At 41.6% G+C, this 20,541-nt stretch overlaps 2 protein-coding genes across 4 annotated transcripts in view; both read left to right on the forward strand.

The window, feature by feature from the left end:
• The window catches only part of RABL3 (RAB, member of RAS oncogene family like 3), a 68,325-nt gene that overhangs the window by 43,998 nt on the left and 3,786 nt on the right, over positions 1-20,541 (forward strand). The window contains exons 11-12 of the transcript XR_009540756.1: positions 7,442-7,513; positions 8,338-8,426. The gene's annotated coding sequence lies outside the window, so the exon portion shown is untranslated. The remainder of the gene's footprint in view (positions 1-7,441; positions 7,514-8,337; positions 8,427-20,541) is intronic.
• HGD (homogentisate 1,2-dioxygenase) overlaps positions 1,607-20,541 on the forward strand; it is a 45,391-nt gene continuing 26,456 nt past the window's right edge. The window contains exons 1-4 of one of the 3 annotated variants that reach the window (XM_060150512.1): positions 1,607-1,870; positions 7,442-7,513; positions 8,338-8,426; positions 12,380-12,485. In XM_060150512.1, the coding sequence (XP_060006495.1) occupies positions 1,856-1,870; positions 7,442-7,513; positions 8,338-8,426; positions 12,380-12,485 (282 nt within the window). In that variant the 5' untranslated portion in view covers positions 1,607-1,855. The remainder of the gene's footprint in view (positions 1,871-7,441; positions 7,514-8,337; positions 8,427-12,379; positions 12,486-20,541) is intronic. The other 2 variants (XM_060150511.1, XM_060150513.1) reach the window with 2 other exon arrangements.

A 20,541-nucleotide genomic window follows, 5' to 3' on the forward strand; every position in this document is an offset into this window, starting at 1 on the left:
TATGCTGACATATGCTGAGATGTGCTATAAACTCCCTGGTCTGCAGGCATCAATCCACACAGTTTGCTACCAGCCTGTCACTTGTTTATATCAACATGGCTCCTTTGGCCTGGTCCTTTCTGTGCTAACACCTCAGACACAGGCAAATCATTCTGCTGCTACTGCAGTACGCTGGAGCCTGGGGACCTCTGGAGGTTGCTTAGACCCCTTTATCTAAAGCAGAATGTGTCAAACTGGCAGCCCATAGTCATTCACACCTACATGCATGTTTCTTGACATAATTGTATCAGTTATCTATCACCGCTTAACAAAACACCCCAATATTTAATGGCATAAAATATGTCATTCTATTTGCTCACAATTTTGTGGGTCAGCAGTTTGGGCTAGGTTTAGCTGGTGGTTCTCCTGCTGATCTCACCTGGGATCACGTACGTGTCTGCAGTCATCTGGCAGCCACATTGCCTCATTCACACATCTGGCAGCTAGTGCTGGGGTGTTGAGTGCCTGGACCTCTTGGTCTCATTCTCAAGGAGGCTAGCCTGACTTCTCTGAATGGTGGTCTCAAGTAGCAAGAAATGGGCAAATCGTAAGGCACAGCATTTTTCAAACCTGTGCTTGTGTTGTGTTTGCTATTAGCCAAAGTAAGATTCAAGGAGGTAAGTAAAAGACTCCGTCTCATTTTGGGAGGAGCAGCAAAGTCACATTGCAAAGGGGCATACATACAAGGATGAAAGGAATCTGTGGGCATTATTTGCAATCTATTACAATGGCTTTATTCATTCATTCATTCATCCATTCACTTGTTTAAGTTGCCAATGTTTAAAAATTGGAGCTTCGTGTATAAAAGTCATATCTTAAAAAATCACCTAGCCTACTTTACCCATTTACACTTCCTGCCTGTTCTGCTGCACCTGAGTTTATGATAATAAAGCCTAGTTTAAAAGATTGTGAAATTAAATGAGGTAATGTCTGTGGGAAAATCTGGCATGAACAAGCTCTCGATATATGGTTTCTTCCTTCCTGAATGCCATTAGCCATGAAGTTGATACCTGACCATGGCTAAGGAGAGTAGCCAAGATGAAGGACAAGGGAGTCATGGAAAAGGTGGCTGGAAAGTAATCCCTTGGTCTCTTTCTAGAGAGGTACAGGCATTAGGAAATAAGATTCCTAAAGAATTTATAAGAACACTAAATACATTTAAGAAATTAAGAGGAGCAATAGTAAATATCTCAGTTTGCTTTAAGCGAAGTGCTTCAGGCTCTGAACTGTTCACCCAGCTCATCCCTGGGAGCAGGTATGGAGAGCTGTCCAGACCCTGTCCCTGCTTCAGGTAGCTGCGTGAAAACGCCTGTGTCACAGCACGGATCATTTTCTCACTGCTCTCCAGAGAGTGAACACTCCACCCTGTTCCTTCCCAGCCTCAGTCGGGACTGAGTGGAGAAGCCTCTACCTCACACAGCAGGCCCTAACTGCCACAGTTCCTTCCGCAGAGAGCTTTAAATTCTCTGCCTTTAGTCATAAGCCTCTTTCTTTTAACTGGAACAAATCATTGGTCAACATTTACCTCGGGTGAAGAGGAGACAGGCCTCTGCAAACTCTTCAGAAACAGCCCGGGTTTCAAAACCAAAGACAGTTGTGTAAGCAGTTTGGAAACAAGCATGCTGGACTTTCTCCCTAGTGTAGCAGTTAGGAAACGCTTGTGGCTAGTTTGAGCGACCAGCTGACCAGTGAGCACAGTGAAGCAGTAGAATAACAACATCCAGAGGTGATTTGAAGGAGAAACAGAAGCATTTTGACTTCATACCCTCTCTGAGCCTGGGTTTCCTGAAATCGCCACACCTGCAGCAGAAGGAAAATGGCAGAGTTGAAGGTAAGAAACTATCTGGCCACTTCGCTGTGGCTTCTTCAGCCACAACTCATGGAAGTGTCTGAGAATTCCAGAGCTTCAGAGTCAGAAAGAACTTAGAGAGGCCCTCGTCCAAGCTGTTGTGTTCAGAGGCTTCGCCGTGGTGTCCGTAAGCATGGCTGGGGCTGGGGGATGATAAAGAAAAGAGATGACGGCCTAACTGTCCATCTCTTGCCTAGCTTTTTTCATATATTGTCTTGGGAATCTGTAGACGTCATAAGGGCTCTCCTCCACCATGGACAGACATGTTTCTCACTGTGTCTGTTTGCCAGCCCCTACTCTCCCACACCTTCCTGATGCTGCAGCTTCCTGGACAGCCTCCAGCCAACCAATTAGGCATGTTTAGTCTATTCAGTTATTTTGAGGCTCATAATCAGCGCTTGGCCAGTAGAAACCCTAGCACTTCCTCTAGGAAATAATTCCTTTTTATTATTTAATCTTCAATTGAATAATATGTGTGGGTTATGTGGTACTAATGAATTAACTCATAATCTTCAAAGTAAATCTGGAGGTAGCCACTTTACCATTAAGGAAAATAAAGTTTAGAGAGATTAAGTGACTTGCCCAAGGTCACTGCTGATAGGTGATAGAGACTGGATTAGAAATTGGGTTTGTCTGAATCCATGCCCAGGCTCCAAAAGGAGCCTTAGTAGCATCTGCTAGACTGAGTGCCTTAAGGCCAATGTCTAAAACTATGCCTAGTGTCCACCCCAGGCTGGCATCAGTGCCCAACACATGCATGTGGACCTGAGTAGAACTGCCCAGAATCTTGACTCAAGCCAAGTGTGCCAGACTCCAGGCTTCTTTCCAGGGTTTGAGCACTTTCTGAATGCCCTTCAACTGATGCTGAGTTTGAAAATCAAACATCTCCCTAATTAACAGGGGTCCTAAAACCACTCAACACCGAAGTAAAAGAGTTTGCTTCTTTATGCCTGATCAAGAGTTAGAAAGACTGAGAAAGAATTCTCATTCTTTCATTCGGCAAATATTATATGTTAATACATGATGCCACGAATTAACATAGGAAAGGAACTGAATCTGGACTAGGTGGAGCCCAGAGAAACTCCTTGAAGGAGGCAGTTCCTAAGCTGAGTCTTAGGAGAGATGTAGAAATTGACTTAACTGAAAAGGGGCTAGAGGAAACAAGTGCAAAGTGCAAAGGCCCAGCACACACAGAAAGCCCTGCACGTTCTGGGATCCAAGAGTTAAATTTGGGTTGCTGCAGGGACAGCCAAGATGTGGTCAGATGTATGGATCTGGATCTCAGGGGAGGGGGTAGAGCTAGGAGAATAGATATGGGAGGTCATCATATCAATGGTGGTAGTTGAAGTCTTAGAAGAGGGGGAGTGCATAAAACTTCATTTCCTGATGAAAAGGCTATGGGGAAGTTCAGCAGGGGTGGAAACATCCTTACCATTTATAAATAAATTATATCTAAAATCCTATCCTGCTGAAATTTTTGAGCAACTTATTATGCACAGCACCAGCACACCAACGTAAATTGCATGCTGCTCTTTGTTCTCAATTTCAAAGGCATTTTCCCCAGCCTGCTGTCTAATCTCTGCAAGGAAAGGTTAGCCCTACAGATCACAAATCCAAACACAGAAAGCCAGATTGCATCACTCTAATCAATACACACTATAAGTTAAAAAAAATATTTCTCTGCTTTTATTTCTTCCTTTTAATGGATATGTCAACACAAAGCCTCAAATGAAATCACATTAACATAAAAGCAGCACAACTGGGGGAAGAAAGTTCAAAAGATAAAATAGTAAAATTAAATTTTAAATGAACCACCCAATGTTCTTAAGTCTTCTACAAGTCCACTTCTACAAGTCTTGATTTCTTCATTTCTAAAAAAGAGAGCTGTTTAACATGCAGACTTCGGGCCCCAGCACCAAATATTTTGATTCACTAGGTATGGGTCCGTTTTTAACAAGCTTTGGGGGTGATTCTAATTAGCCAGAGATGGGACCCCCTGGTCTACATAATTACTGTATTCATTTCCTGTTTCTGTTGTAACAAATTACCACAAATTTAGTGGCTTAAAATGACCAAATTTATTTTCTTACAGTTCTGGAGGTCAGAAGTCTGAAATCAGTTTCACTGGGCTTAAATATCAAGGTGTTGGCTGGTTCCTTTTGAAGACTCAAGGGGAGAATCCATTTCCCTGCATTTCCAGCTTCTAGAGGTTGCCTGCATTTCTTGACTTATGGTCCCTTTCACCATCTTCAAAGTGCATCACTCATCTCTGCTTCCATCATCACATCACCTTTTCCTCTTTTATAATCAAATCTTCCTCTACCTCCCTCCCTTATGAATACTTATGATTACATTTAGGGCACACCCAAAGAATCCACGACATCTCCCCATCGCAAGATCCTTAACTTAATCACATCTGCAAAGTCTCTTTTGCTATATAAGGGAACACTCACAAGTTCCAGGGATTAAGACATAGATATCTTTGGGGCATTATTATTCAGCCTACTGCAGTTTAGCCTACTTGCAATAATCTTCAAGTTCCCCTAACAATCTATATCCTATGTTCCCATCAAGGTTAACTAGAAATACTGGACTCTTTGCACAGGAGAAAAAGGTAGCTATAGTTCCATCTCTACCCTGACTTCTCTCTCTTTCCCTCATGCCCAGGAAAAGGAAGTGAGGTATAGTATCTGCTTGTCCCATCAGGGTGTTACCCAGAATCAGAGTCAGGAGAAAGCACCTCATAAAACTACTCTGACAAATAAATCATATCCTGGGGACCAGGTGAAAATTAGAAAGCTGTACACTAGGGAGCTGCCAAAGAACTGATGGTACTGAAGTTACATGGACCTCAGTAATTTGTTCTTTCATTTAGAAAGGATGTGTATAATTCTCTTGGAAGGAAACAAAATTGTTTCTATGTGGGAGCAAATTATTCAGAAATCTGGATTGAAGAAAGCATACAAACACACTTGCTTAATGTCAGACGTTTTTATTTTTAATTTTTCGGCATAAGGTATATTTGTATAGTCACTGAACCAGCTGGAGTTGAAAGCTTGGATTTTCACAGCTGATATAAGCAGAGTTCAGATTCTGTCCTTGATCTCAAAGCCTTGGGAAAGCAGCTGCAGAATACTGCTTCCTTGATTCTGATACCTTCAGCAGTAAGGCACATGATATTTTAAAACTCTAACAAACTCATCTGTAATTTTTCTCTCAGGGGATTAGAAAAACCAACTGGTTTGAGAATGACTCAGCAGTTTTCATCTCCCTCTTCAGCCAATGCACCTCAGCTAAGATTGAGAAACCGATTCAGAACTCACACCTCTCTCTGAGCTGGATGGCTCCCTTCCAAAGCACCAGCTGTTCTTTCTACTTTCTTTTCTACTTTTTAAAGCAGTCTGAAGCATATGCTTTAAAATTACATATAGTAAGTCTCTTTTCCTTTGTTCCCAATGTACAAATAACCCTGGACTCTGTTCTGAGGCCAGCAGTTACAAAGAATGGAGAAGGTTAATGAGTAAACCCACCCACTCCTGCCAGAAAGCTCAGCCTCAGACCTTCTTGCCTCCCTTTGCAGAGGGAAACAACGCTGCAGTTGAACAAAGTGAAGCCACTGAGGTACTCAGTGGCTTCAGGCAAGATTGGTCTGCAATTCCATTCCACAGAACTGAAGATAATTTCGGGTCAATACCATTTCTCAGCAGCTCAGATTCAATCCTCTTGATGGTGAGCATGAGGTTCATTAGAGAGAAGAAAATTGTATTCAGTGGAGAGTCAGAATGCTGGATGGTCTCTGCCCTTTCCCCAAGGAAATCATTCCAAATTGCATGCTGCTGTTAACCAATCTCTGTGTAATATAACACACTGTTTTTAGTGCTGATAGATTTTCAAATATAAAAAAATATTGTGTCTGGAGGCAAAAAAGAATAATTTCACTTCCATTGCTTTCTAGGTCATAACATTTCACATTTGATATTCCTTCCAAATATGGGCAGCTGTTGCCCTGATCATTGCTCCCACATCCAGGTGTGTTACATCAATCTCATCCTGCTCCAAGCTGCTGAGAATTCTGGAGGGTTTATCCTCCACCCACTTACTTCCTTCTTATATCTTAAAGACATGTACTCAGATGGTGGCATTTCACTCACTGAGTGACGCTGCACTTTCATTATCGTGGGCTAAAATTAAGTATTGATACATTTATGAGGAACAACTATGGGAAGAAAATGGCCTTTTTTTTTGATGTTTAAGTTAGAGAAAAGGGGGTTCTAACCCTACTTAGATCAGGATACATCCACTCGTGTTAGAATAGGCTCTAAGGGGGACTTCCCCTGGTGGCGCAGTGGTTAAGAATCTGCCTGCCAATGCATGGAACAGGGGTTCGAGCCCTGGTCAGGGAATATCCCACATGCCGCTGAGCAGCTAAGCCCGTGCGCCACAGCTACTGAGCCTGAGCTCTAGAGCCCGTGCTCCACAGTGAGAGGCCACTGCAACGAGAAGCCCACGCACCACAACTAAGGGTAGCCCCAACTCTCCACAACTAGAGAAAGCCCATGCACAGCAATGAAGACCCAACCCAGCCAAAAATAAATAAATAAATAAATAGAATAGAACAGCCTGTAAGGGAAAAACTAAATCATACAGTAGATATCTACTGAGTACCTTCTATAAACCAGGCACAAGGCATATAGAGGTAAACAAGATGCCATAGTTCCAGCCTTCATGGAGCTTATAAACTAGCAGAGAAGCCAGACAGTGAACAAGAACTCACAGGTGTGTTTAAGTGTTGTCAAAATAAGTTTTAGGGGCTCTGCACACTTTACTTTATTGAGAAACTCCCTTTTTTTCCTCTGGGTGAAAAGTAAATTGATGACAATCAGAATGAACTCCATTGTGCCACTGAGGACAGATCTGGCTATTCTCCTGAAAGCCACGCATATCTTCAAAACTTGTTTTCCTATATCCACATAGATGCAAATATATTTACAAGTGCTCCATAGATGAGCCAGATGATATAGGTTTTTGCCTGCAGCGAGGCTGGTTGGAGGGCTTTTTCTCAAGGGTTTTGCTGTCAGATTGGATCCACACACTCTTTAGAGCTACTTGTTTCATCGTATGAAGGGGAAGTGGAGCTTCAACCTCAGGGAGGTTGCAAGCCAGGCCAGCCAGATCTTACTAACCTGGAGTTGAGGTGATGCCTGAGCCATCTCCCCTCTCAGGAACTCCCTGATGGGTCCAGAATTAAAGAACTTGTTCTTGGAGTGGGATAATTAAGAATAAGCCCATAAATCAACTAAGTACAGCTAAGGATGGAAAGTCCATGTAATATCCAGCACTCTTCTCCCAATTAATTGGTGGTCTTTAAAATTCACACAGAGAAACTATCTTTCCTAAATGGTTCACATGCCAAGACATAGCAAAGATGTTATGTATAGAATGTGATACACAAACATATGTCATAAAGAAATTCTTACCTTCATAGACAGTCAAAATAGCAAAATACTCTTTAAATCCCATTAATGGTGGCCTTTGTGTCTTTGTCACATGCAGTACATTTCTGGATTCGGTAATGAGTGTGCCTCAGAGGATCCTCGCTGCCCAGGTGCCCTGCCAGAAGGACAGGTATGAGTGAATAGAATATCAGCTTGGAGAACTCTGAATTATAGGAATGAATGACCAGCTTTCAGGCCAAGTGCTTCTACCCACCATCTTGAAAATTAGCCTGTGAACTGTCTAGGAGTTTCACAAATCATTAAGACAATTGGGATGCAGAACAATGACAATACAAAGTTAAAGTTGGATAATGGTTACCTATGGCAAAGCACTTAGTCCCAAAAAAGTAACATTAAATTTAAGGCTTTCAAGAAGATCCCCTAGGTCCGGGGTTAAGGGACTTCCTTAAAGTTCCCTTGAACAGCATAAGATATGGCAATGATGAGAAAATAATCAGTCCTTGTTAAAAAAAAAAAATATGTGCACAAAGATGTTCATACTAGTGTTGGTTAAAATAGCAAAAATATGGCAAACAAAAATTTTGTCAAAAATTTTTAAGAATATTTCATGGCATGAAAAAATGCTCATGATATAGTGTTTCCTCTTTTTTTTAAGTGCTAATTATTAACAGGACTACACATATCATAGCGTTGCCATTTTGGAGGATAAGAATGGAAGGAAATATATGTCAACATTGGGTTATTTCTGGATGGTGAGATAATGGGTTATAGTTTATAAATTTTCTACAATAAGCATGTACTACTTTTCTAATCAAGGAGGAAAGTCACCTAAAACATTATTACAAGAAGGACGTATGGGTTGGAGATGGTCATGTGCAATGAGTGGCTCAGAGCATCGCCATCCAAGACAGAATTCCCCCACTGAGTTGTTTGATGGGAAGGTGGAATGCTTTTCTGATGGAGTGATGTCATTTATTGCCTCCTTTGTTTTAGAATAATCCTCAAGTTTGCCCTTACAATCTGTATGCTGAGCAGCTCTCAGGATCAGCTTTCACTTGTCCACGGAGCAGCAATAAAAGAAGGTAAAAGGATTAGGTTAATTCTGACCTGCGGTCTATGGGAGCTATGACTAGTATTTAGTGCTGCCTCCTATACCTGGGCCACAGCCTCCCAGGGTTGCCCAAGATCCTGCTTCTTACAGGCTGTGCTCTGGGTCATAGTGAGGGGAGGATGAATCTCATCTCCAGCTAGAATCAAGTAACTGATAGAAGAAGGGGAGAGAGCAGCTGCACAGAGCCTAGAAAACAGACGTGTCTAGTTCCATTTACAATTTGTTGCTTGTACTCAGAAGAAAATCTTCCTCACAGTCTGGCCTTCCCCTGGGATTGTGCAGTTGAGTTCCGAATTTTGATTTACTTGGGAGTTTTTTTAATAATGATTAACTCAAAATTATAGAAGATTCAGTGCAATATTTTCCTCAGCTGACTAGAAGTATTATGTTCTTTGGATGAAAACGTTGGATAATCCAAGCTTGGGTTAGATGAAAGGTCATGTATTATGGCCCCTGGTGGTTTGAATTAATAAGGATTTTTCTCCTCGGAATTTGTCTTTGCTGGAAACCAGCACATTCATTAGCACAACATGTCATGATCCATGTTTGCTCTAATCCTACAAGCCAGGTCAATGAACTCAGTCTCTTGGTTAACTCCTATGGGGCAGGTTGGTTGCAGTACCTGTTGTGGTTTAGGGAAGCAGTTGAGTGTTGTGACTTAAACAAGCAGTGTCTAATTATGGGAATTTCAGAATAGAACACCTGTGTAGAGGGCTGCTGCTTATATTGGAGTTAGGAGGAGGAGGGCAGGCAGTCTTGTACTGCTTAGTGGAAGGTGATTGGGTTTGTCTCCAGCGAGTCCTCCTGAGAAGTAAATGAGATAGAACAAAAGCACCATGGACCACACAAATGATTGGTTGTTTCCCTTAGGGGTTAATCGTGCCCACTCTGGAGGCAGGCCTCCTGAGTTTAAATCCTGGTTCCTTCTCTTTCCAGCTGTGTGACCTTGGGCAGGTCATGTACCCTCCAAGAGCCTTCTGGTTTCTCATTTGTAAAAGAGATAATAATAGTACTTATCTCATAGTTGTGATGAGGATTAAGGGAAAGAACATACGTAAGGTGCTTAGCACATTGCCGGGTACATGGTGAGTGCTCAATTAACATTAATTATTATCATCATCATTATTGCCACAGTAGCAGAGTGTCTCCCTCCAATACAGTGTATCCCTAGAAGGCTGTCGGAAAACTGAGTGGCAGGTGCTATGCTACCATGTCAATATCAATATTGCTTCCCTCTCGATAGATCTGTACATGGAGGGGGAAGAGATAGTTTCCCATACTTGTCAAATCAAGATTAATTCTATCACTATGTAATCATCTCTCTCTCTCTCTGCAAGCCCAGATAGCCAAGGTAAGGTAAGCACACAGACAATTCCTGTCAATTCTAATTTATGACAGCCTGGCCTCCATGACTATGTTCTTGACTTTATGACCCATTCACTAACTGGACACCTGGACTCTGGATTCTGCTGCCTGCCCCCATTATTCAGCAATATCTTCAGTCAGCAGGAGCAGAGCCCTGTTCCAGGAGGCTGAAAAGGAGCTGTTGGCATTTCATTAAGATGCTGGCACCATTCCCTGAATCAGAATTAAATCTCTGTCCAGGGCAGTGTAGTGCTGCCTGGGGAGTTTTATATACTCAGCCAAAAAACAAGGGACACTAGGCATGGTTCACCCATCTGTTTAGAACTCTTCAAAGGTATCCACAAGAATTTTGTGAAAATGCTCAAAATCCCCAGTGGGAAGATGGAACCAGCCCCATCCATAGATGAGAAAGCCTGAAATTCCTACATTTAGTCACTACTCATTTAAGCCACAGAGTTCAGGAACTCCCCGCCCCCCACCCACAAACTATCAGAGTATATCTATCAGGGGTTGATTTTTATCTGATTAGTTAGCTGATCCCTTAGGTCCTGAGAAGGTGAGAGCCAGCACAGAGAATGTAGGAAATCTGGACCATCATAAAAACCCAGATGATTAGGGGTAGACGGATAGACAATTCAACACACATCTAGTAATTGAGCACCTACTGTGTGCCAGGCATTCTAGGTACATAAACTCTGAATCCTCACAACAATCCTAGGAGATAAGGATGAGGAACATAGGATCAAGAAAGTTTTGGGAATTCCCTGGCGGTCCAGTGGTTAGGACTCTGAGCTTTCACTACTGAGAGCCTGGGTTTGGTCCCTGGTCAGGGAACTAAGATCTCACAAGCCAGGCAGGGTGACCAAAAAAAAAAAACAAACAAGAAAGTCTTGTAACTTGCCCAGGATCACACAGCCGGTTCTAAAATACACACACACATGTTCTCAATTCCATATAGAACCTAGAGAGGCCTAGTTAATTCATGGCCCGAAGTCCAATGTCTGAGATTACTTCACCTAGAGCTAGAGGAATCAAAAGAAAACTGAACAAGTCTAGCTAGCCCTTTAATCTCCCAAATGGCTCAGTGTAGGGCCAGGTCAGTTCCACCCCCTGAAGTAGACTGTCCTGGGGCTTAAAGGGCTAGAGCTTGTTCAAGCAGGTCTGGTCTTCCATTGCCCCAAGTGGTGTTCCTCTTCCTGCTGTACCCTGTCAAGGTAACAGCCTCTGAAAGGACTTCGGTCCCTCTTAGTGAGGTTCAGTGTCCCTCTCAACTTCTGGATGGTTCTCCTCCTGGTGTCCTTCAGGGTTCCTTCATCAGAGTCTTCTCTTCCTGAAACAAAGCCAGAAATGTACTATAAGAAAGTAAAGATGGATGCTCTTATAATTTTAGATATGTTAATTTCCTAAACATCTTACAAATTAACATCAAAAAGACAACCGAGGGCTTCCCTGGTGGCGCAGTGGTTGAGAGTCCGCCTGCCGATGCAGGGGATGCAGGTTCGTGCCCCGGTCTGGGAAGATCCCACATGCCGCAGAGCAGCTGGGCCCGTGAGCCATGGCCGCTGAGCCTGCGTGTCCGGAGCCTGTGCTCCGCAACGGGGGAGACCACAACAGTGAGAGGCCCGCGTACTGCAAAAAAAAAAAAAAAAAAAAAAAAAAAAAAAAGACAACCCAATAGAAAAATGGTAAAGGACTTGGGCAAGTAATTTATAGAAAAATTCCAAGGGGCCAATAAACATACAGATTCTCAACCTTACTCATAATAATGGTAATACAAAATAAAAATGAGATAGTATTTTTTACCTACAAGGCCAAAATTAGTAATAATACCCCCTATTTGTAAAGATGTGGGTGATCAGGCACTCTCACACATTAGTGTTGTGAGAATAAAGTGGTACAACAATTTGGCAATTTTTCTTATTATGCATTGGAAATATCTTAGAGAATGTACAAGAAAATTGTTAAGTTCTGATGTCTCTGAGGATTGGCTCTGAAGAAACTGGAGGAGAAAGCCATCTAAGTCTACCTTTTGAGACTTCTTAAATTACTTGAATTATTTTTATCACTGGCATGAATTACTTCTATAATTTTAAAGAAGAAAATTGATTTATATTTCAAAAATGACAAAGAAACCACCCATATTGTCTCAATCTGTGTAGGACTCCTTGTCCTCACTTTCCAGAGCCAGAGCAAGGATTAGTATCCAATATGTACATAAGCTAATGTTTTTCTGTGGATTTGCCTGCACAGATATCCCTCAAGGTACTTTCCCTTCCTTTATAGTTGTCATTGGGAAAGGCAATTCTTTTTTTGTCAGTATGGAAATAACCAAGGGCTAGAGGCTCAATTTGAAGAGTGATGGATCGTGTGGAAAGGTGAGAAGAGGCCAGGGCTATGGGCAGCAGTGGCTATTAAGAAATGATGCTGTGTCATTGCTTCTCACATTAAAGCCCACAGATCATTGTTGACTTGAGCGTCTTCCTAATGGTATTTCCTGAGCCAGTCTGTGCGTCACTCATAACATCACCCTAAGGCTTATGTGTCCTTGTTTCCCCCCAGCTGGCTATATAGGATTCTACCTTCGGTTTCTCACAAGCCTTTTGAATCCATTGACCAAGGCCATGTCACTCACAACTGGGATGAAGTTGATCCTGACCCTAACCAGGTAACCTGGTCCTGTATTCACAGGAGAATAGCACGTATCCAAAGCCTTAAATATAAACATTTAAGTCTAACCTGGGTCTTTGAGGAATTAGACAGATTTTTAAAATAAATGCTAAAGTATATCTGTTCTTTTGCTTAAACTTGGGTAGGAATTTTGGAATTGATTGACCGTGCCTGTGCACGTGTGTGTGTGTGTGTGTGTGTGTGTGTGTGTGTGTGTGTGTAAGCTTTCGTTTTTCTAGCCTAATGGCTTTAGGAGTGCTCCAGTGAGTTGAATGAATGCAAATTATATAGGCTCGTGAAAATACATCTACACATCCGTAGGTTGGTTGGTTTGTTTTAATCGAAACTCACCACAGCATATTGAAAACACATTCAATACTTATGCCTCTGAAAAGAGGCCTCTGATATGGAGAAGAGAGGCTTGTTGTCTGACCTGGTTTCTGTAAGTCTAGTGTCACCTAGGAACTTCCATTCCTTGCCTAAGAGTTTCCTTCTTTTGATCTAGTGACAGGCTTTCCCTCTGCATATCAGTATTATTTATGTACTCTACTTTCAGTAACAAGACAGACCCATTGCTATAATGGACTGAGCTCCTGTTTTTTTTTCTTTACCTTTTGAGCACCCCAGTGTATTCCCTTTGTCCCTGAGTTTAGGTACATGTCACTGATAACTAGAGCATAATGGAGGAAGGAAAACAGACCTGGGTTTGCATCCCTGGCCCTCTACTTGTCACTGTGTCTTTGAGCTACAGTGTTTTACCTGTAAACTGGGATAATCATGACATCTGCCATGCAGTGCTGTTTTGTGAAGTTTACTTGACAGAACAGGTGGTGACCATGCTTCACCCAGTGCCTGGAACACAGTAGGCAAGAACCATGACTCTGATACAGCCATTTTGATATATTCACTTAAGGGCAGTGATAGTACATGTAAATCTCAGAATTTATATTCAGGTAATTTTTTTTTCATTTTGTATTTTTTTAAATTCTGAGGTCTCCATCTGCCAAATTGGCAGAAAACAACTTCATCTCCGTCTTCCCTGAGAATCTCTTGTTTTAAACAATGCCAAAGTAGGACTGGGGGTTGGGCCATGCTTGTTGGTCCTCTTTCACTTGGTAGTGTTGAGATGCCCATTGTTCTGCTGCTATCGTGTCAGGCCTGGGCATGGAATCATCTACAAGACATTTCTAGTTCTGTTGTCCCAGGCATGCCACACAACCATTTCTTCCTTCTGGGAGTTGCTAAGACATGGGCTCAAGGGTCCCCTCTGTATTCAAAGTTCACACAAATTGATCAGTCTCTCTCCCTCCCCTTCCCTCCACTCTCCTCTCCTTCCACAACTCCTTCCCACAGCCCAAGGAAATCTTCTGTTTCCTCTTGGTTTGCCAAGATGTTTGGTCTATATACCTGCTAATCCCCTTCCCTCAAATGCTTAGACTTTTTGTAGAACAAGACAGAATAATTTAGAGTCACTTTTGTTTTCCTGCCCTGCTCCATCTTTTCCCTAATTATGGAAATCTCAGAGAACCAAGTATCTGCTTGAGTGCTACTCACCCCTCTCCAACAGGGACAGGAGGAGAAGACTTAAGAGTGGAAAAATATGTGAGTTAGCAACATACAGTATCACCCGTCTCACAGTCATTTTGAAGCCAAGGCATCCTGTTTAAATAACTGACCCTTAAACTTGTGTGAAGTTTAGTGCATGAAGCAGACATCCTCCCTGGTCTACCACTGGCCTATATATTGCCTTTGAGCCTATGGGAAAAGGCAGCCCAACCCCCAACCCTGCAGGCACAGTCCTCTGCTGAGACACTGCCCCTTTCCCCTTCAGCAGATCAGGGCCCTGTGCTGGACACAGTTTGCACAGCCAACCTGTGGACCCCATCTTTACCTGTCTGAGTCTCACCTGGGATCCTAATCCAACCCCATACATCCTTCTCTCCCATACTCTGGGGTTAGGAACCCATCTGGCAGACATACTCATTTAACCATTTACTTCCCCACTCATCTCACAAAGGGCCATAAATCATTCTATCCAAAGTCACTGTTCATTCTTTGACAATCTGCTTGACTCCTCAATGGGTTACATCTCAAATTCTCCAATTTCTCTCTTAGAGTTACAATGGTCATACTTGTTTGTTTTAGATTAATAAATAGACCTGACTGCTTAATAATAGGACTCCATCTTTCATTAGAAAAAATAAAGGATGGTTGCCTATACCTCTATAGGATTCTTGGTCAGGCTAAAAATTAAACATTTATTATATACTAGCTTTGGAAGGTTGAGAAGGTATTTGAACCACAGTAAGTTTTCTAATTCTTTTCTTCAGGAGGCAAAGAGAATCCCCAATTAAGTTTCTGAGAGTTCTCTCAAGTAGAGCCAAATCTCATATTATACAAAAGAACAGCGTGGCTGTAAAGTCAGCAAGTAAGACAAAAATTAAGTACAAACAAAATTATCTCTGAAAAATTCCTTAAATCACCCATAAAGTATAGGATACATGGCTTTGTGTGTGCTTCTTTGTATGGTAATTCTTATGCACACTAAATTTGAGAACAATTGAGCATTGACTAAAAGAGAGATTATAGGCAAAACCTGTAGGCAGATGTTTGGGAATTCAAGTCGTGGAGCCCTTAAGGTAGCTATCGACCAGTGGTGTATAGGGTGGAGAGGGAAGTTCCAATGCCTCTGCCTGCTCATATCACCCACACAGTTATCTAAGTCTCTTTATACATCGTCATAGATTTGTGCGTGGTTGTGTTGGCAACAGTGGAGCCACACCTATATCATTTTGTTTGGGGTGGGGAGGTGAGGTTTTAAACCTAACCTTTAAGGAAAATGTGAGTGTGATGTGTAATATGTAATATGCTCAGTAATATCCTTTTATTATATAATATTATTATTGCTATGACTACTATCAATACATTTTTTAAAACATGAATACAACACTTCACAATGATTATTTGGGGGTACAAGTGGCTTATCCATGGAAGCTAACCTCATTCTGATAGAATTTTTCTGGTTTTGTCTTATTATAAAAGTAATGTATACTTATAAAAACTTAAATGTTATAGAAATTAACAAAGTAGAAAATGGAAATCTCGCCCATATGTGAGAGTCAAGTACATCAGTTGTGCATGTTAATTCATTATTTCATAAGTAGTTAACATACATTTTGAGAGAGAAGTTTGAGGAAACTGCATTTAAAAGCCTGAGTTAATATAGAGGCAACAAAATAGCTGCATCAGAAGTTTCTGCTTGCTTTCTAGTAGAACCTTGATACACATTTGTTTCCTTCTCCCCTTCCCCATTTCCTTGCTTTGCATTTTCCCTTGAACTTGTTACCTTCCTCCTGTTTTGAATCTTTCAGATGCTTTCTACATAGTGGCCACCAAATATATTTCTTCTCCAGTATTTCCCCTGCTCATTTTCAATGTTGTGCTCACACGTTGGGACAGATGTGCCCCAGAACTCGATCATGCCTCTTTGGACACCAGCTCCATCAAGGTAGAGGTTTATCCTCCTCCCACTCTGTAACCTACACCTGCCATCCTGCTTCCCTTGTCCTGATACACACCCTGGCTGTTCTTGCAAAATCTATCCTTTTGTCTTTTCATTTACACCTTCTTGACAAGTTAATATCTCTTTCCAATTTTATGCTTCATTAATTAACCATAGCAATCTGCATTCATCACTTCCCCCCCATCTCCTTGTAACCTCTTCCAAATATGTACTCCATACTCAAAGAAAAAGTCTGAGAAAATTATATTTAGATACACATCTGACAGTTCTTCTCAGCTGAAACCTGTATAGTAGGTATGTTTTCACCTATCACAGACCAAATCCAATGCTTCATCAGCTTCACCAACTCCCACGTTAGTCATCTCTGGGAATTTGAGAACATGAGAATTACTTAATATTACCTCCAAGGGAGCATTATGGGATATGCTACCATCACCGTGTTCTTTGATACCCTCCCAGGGGAAACTATGCCCCCAAACCTTCATTTTCTTTTAGGGTATATTTAATTAATTATCTAAGAATTAATGCAAACTGTTTTTGAGTGTATTTATATTCAGCTGTGGACATAACAAGTTCAATCCATTAATATCTCACATAAGAAATATACCTAATTTTGTTCATCATGCACCTTCCTCTAACTTCTGGAATCCCAGAATTTAACAAACAAATCTGCATCTAATTTAACTGTGAGTTTACAGATTTCAATTAGCATTCCTGAATCAGCATTCCTCTTTTAAACGTCAGAGTCCTTTAAAGTTTATCTTTGTTATCACTACAGCCCTAAAGTCTTAATTGTTGGAAAGTCAGACTCTTGACTCAGTTAAGCCTCAGCTGAGGAAATTACCTTTTAGTTCTCAATCAATATCATTTGGACCAAGTGAGAAACACCTCAAAGCTAATTAAAGATTATATCATAAAATTCCCTCTGCCTCCAGGACATACAAATTATCAAAAATGTTTCAAAACAATACATTGTTAGTGGGTGTTTGATGCCTTATTTGTCAGACTCTTTAGATCTCACTATCCTAAAAGCCCCCTCCCTCCAAAAATGTCTTGGATTTCCCACCTCTTTAAGCTTTTGCCCAAGTCTCTCCTATTCATAGCAACTTCTTGAGAAAGTAATCTAAGCCCACTTTATCACCCCTATTCACTCCTAACCCTTTGCAATTCAACCTGCCCAGATCACTCTACTGAAAGTATGTATACCTTCTTTAAACAACAATAATGCACCCCTTACCATTAATACATGTTTTTATTCAAAACTTACATAAAAGTGTCAATGCCTAATAATCCCACCAATGCAGAGTTAACCACTTCTAGTGTTTTGGTTTCTTTCTTTCCAGTCCTTTTCTTTGCACATATATGTAAATAAATAAGGTCTGGGGTCTCATGTAGCCAGAGACCAAAAGTAATTGAAAATAATCCCAATCTTCATTTGCTTCCCCTGAAAACATTAAGGAGCATCCAGGCTATGACCCACAGCAACACTTTTCAAAATCCCCATCCCCCAATTTTTCCTAGACTCCAACCCTCTCACACCTAGTCTTCCCCAAGCTCCTCAGGCCTGGACCACTTGTTCATGGCTTGCCTCTGCCTGCCCCTACCTTCTGCCTCTAGAAAATGACACAGTGTAGTTCCTCATCCCATTTTCCCAGGACACACACACACACACACACACACACACACACAAACACACACACACACACACACACACACACACACAACGTTGATCTACATGGTGAGACTGGAGTTCAAAGGACTGAGGGAGTGGGAATGAGCAAAGCAGAATTTTCCATAGGGAGCAGGGAAGGGAAGGGGAAGAGGCTGTGCATACTCTTATATTAATGCTGTTTATGTCTGTCTTTCTCTATCTGACTTCACTAAGTAGAGATTATCATACTACTTACATGTGGAATCTAATATATGATAAAAATGAATTTATTTACAAAACAGAAACAAACTCGCAGACAGAAAACAAATTTATGGTTACCAAAGGGGAAAGGGGGAGGAGGGATAAATTGGGAGTTTGGGATTAGCAGATACAAACTACTACATATAAAATACATAATCAATAAGGTCTTACTATGTAGCACAGGGAACTATACTTAATATCCTGTAATAAACCATAATGGAAAAGAATATGAAAAAGAATATATATACATATATGTGTATAACTGAATCACTTTGCTGTACACCAGAAACTAACACAACATTGTAAATCAACTATACTTTAATTTTTAAAAAGGTAGTTACATATATATTTACTGTAAGTACAATCATTCTCTAATACAGTTTTACATTCTGCTTTTTTTAATTTATTTAAACATCATATTTTGTGCCTTTTTTCCAGGTCTTTGTGGGGTTTTTTGGGGTTTTTTGTTTTTTTGCGGTTCGCGGGCCTCTCACTGTTGTGGCCTCTCCTGTTGCGGAGCACAGGCTCCAGACGTGCAGGCTCAGTGGCCATGGCTCACGGGCCTAGCTGCTCCGCGGCATGTGGGATTCTCCCGGACCGGGGCACAAACCCGTGTCCCCTGCATTGGCAGGCAGACTCTCAACCACTGCGCCACCAGGGAAGCCCTCCATGTCTTTTTAAACTCTTTGAGTGTAGATGATTTTTCATGTGGCATAATTATCCAATACATGTTTATAATTCCTCTGTTGTCAGATATTTAGATTGTTTCCATTTTTACTATTATAAATCATCCATGGCTAAATACAATCCTTTTCTCCTCAACGTCCCAAAGCCTGGAACAGTTGACTTCCCTCTTTTCTTTTATTTTTTTAACATCTTTATTGGAGTATAATTGCTTTACAATGGTGTGTTAGTTTCTGCAGTGTAACAAAGTGAATCAGCTATACATATACATACATCCCATATCTCTTCCCTCTTGCGTCTCCCTCCCACCCTCCCTATCCCACCCCTCTAGGTGGACACAAAGCACCGAGCTGATCTCCCTGTGCTATGCAACTACTTCCCACTAGCTATTTTACATTTGGTAGTGTATATATGTCCATGCTATCTATTTTACATTTGGTAGTATATATATGTCCATGCCACTCTCTCACTTCGTCCCAGCTTACCCTTGCCCCTCCCCATGTCCTCAAGTCCATTCTCTATGTCTGTGTCTTTATTCCTGTCCTGCCCCTAGGTTCATCAGAACTTTTTTTTTTTTTTTTAGATTACCCTCTTTTCTTCCTGGATCTCTGTCGTTTCCTGTGTTCTGTGACATTGTGTAAACCTGCAAAACAGGCCATCTCCAAGGTCCTGAACTAGACTCTCTTGCCCCTGCCCTGTCTCCATCATCCTCCTGGGAGAAAGGGAAGTTCTTACTCTCTCCTGCTGCTCACTTCCTCTTCCTTCTTGTCTTTCTTACCTTCTTTTTTTCTTCTCTTTCTTTTCACCCCCATTGGCCCTTCCCTTCTGTATTAGTTTGCTAGGGCTGCCTTTACAAAGTACCACAGACTGGGTGGCTTAAACAATAAAGATTTATTTTCTCACAGTTGTGGAGGCAAGATGTCTGAGATCAAGGTTTCAGCAGCTGGGTTTCTTCTGAGGCCTCTCGACTGGCTTGCAGTTGGCTATCTTCCCCTGTGTCTTCACATAGTCTTCCCTCTCTACGTCTCTGTGTTCAAATTTCCTCATCTTATAAGGACACATCATGCTGATCAGAGCCCACCCAAATGACCTCATTTTAACTTAATCACTTCTGTAAAGACCCTATCTCCAAATACAGTTATATTCTGAGGTACTAGGGGTTTGGACTCCAACATACGAATTTTGGGGAGGAGACAGTTCAGCCCAATTCTCCCTTTGCTTCCTCCCCTTTCCTTCCAATTATCAGTTAGTGAGTCCCACTTTCATTGGACTCTGTTTTAGAGATGAAGGGTTAATTGCTGCTTATAAGAAATACCCAGCTTTGGTGAACTAAGAGGAGGAATTCCTTTAGCAGCAGGGGGGGTTTCTAGCCCACTTCACTTCCCACCTATCCCCACATGTATACATCTCTGCAGGTAGAATTATAGATATCTAACTTCACCCAACCTAATTTCAGCCCAAAGCTTGGTATAACCTGGTAGGCCATGTTGCAGGAAGTCAGTCCCACCACTCGGGTTTGGAAGCTACTCTGGGGCTGCCTTCATTGCAGAACCTCATTTATACTCTAGCATCCACTTCTTCTCCCTCTTGCCATCTTCCACATGTTTTACTTTTTAAAATCTAACGAACATAATTCGTTCCCATGACATTAACTATTACCTCTCTGCAATATGTTTTACAAATCTCCCCACCAACTTCAAACCCCACAGGAGACATTGCCATGTGTATGTCCCAACTCAACAGGATCCATACTGAAGACATCATAGTCCCATCCAAACTTTCCTCTCTCTCTGGCTTCTCTAGGTCTGTTAATGACACAACCATTCTTTCACACTCAACCTGCTATTACCCCTCCCCTCCACTGCCCAGCCAATCCTTAGAGTCATCTTTGAGAACTTCTTTCTCTCTTTACATTGAATTAGGTGCCATGTCTAT

This window comes from Lagenorhynchus albirostris, chromosome 5, assembly GCF_949774975.1.
Source record: "Lagenorhynchus albirostris chromosome 5, mLagAlb1.1, whole genome shotgun sequence".
Lineage (NCBI taxonomy): Eukaryota > Metazoa > Chordata > Mammalia > Artiodactyla > Delphinidae > Lagenorhynchus > Lagenorhynchus albirostris.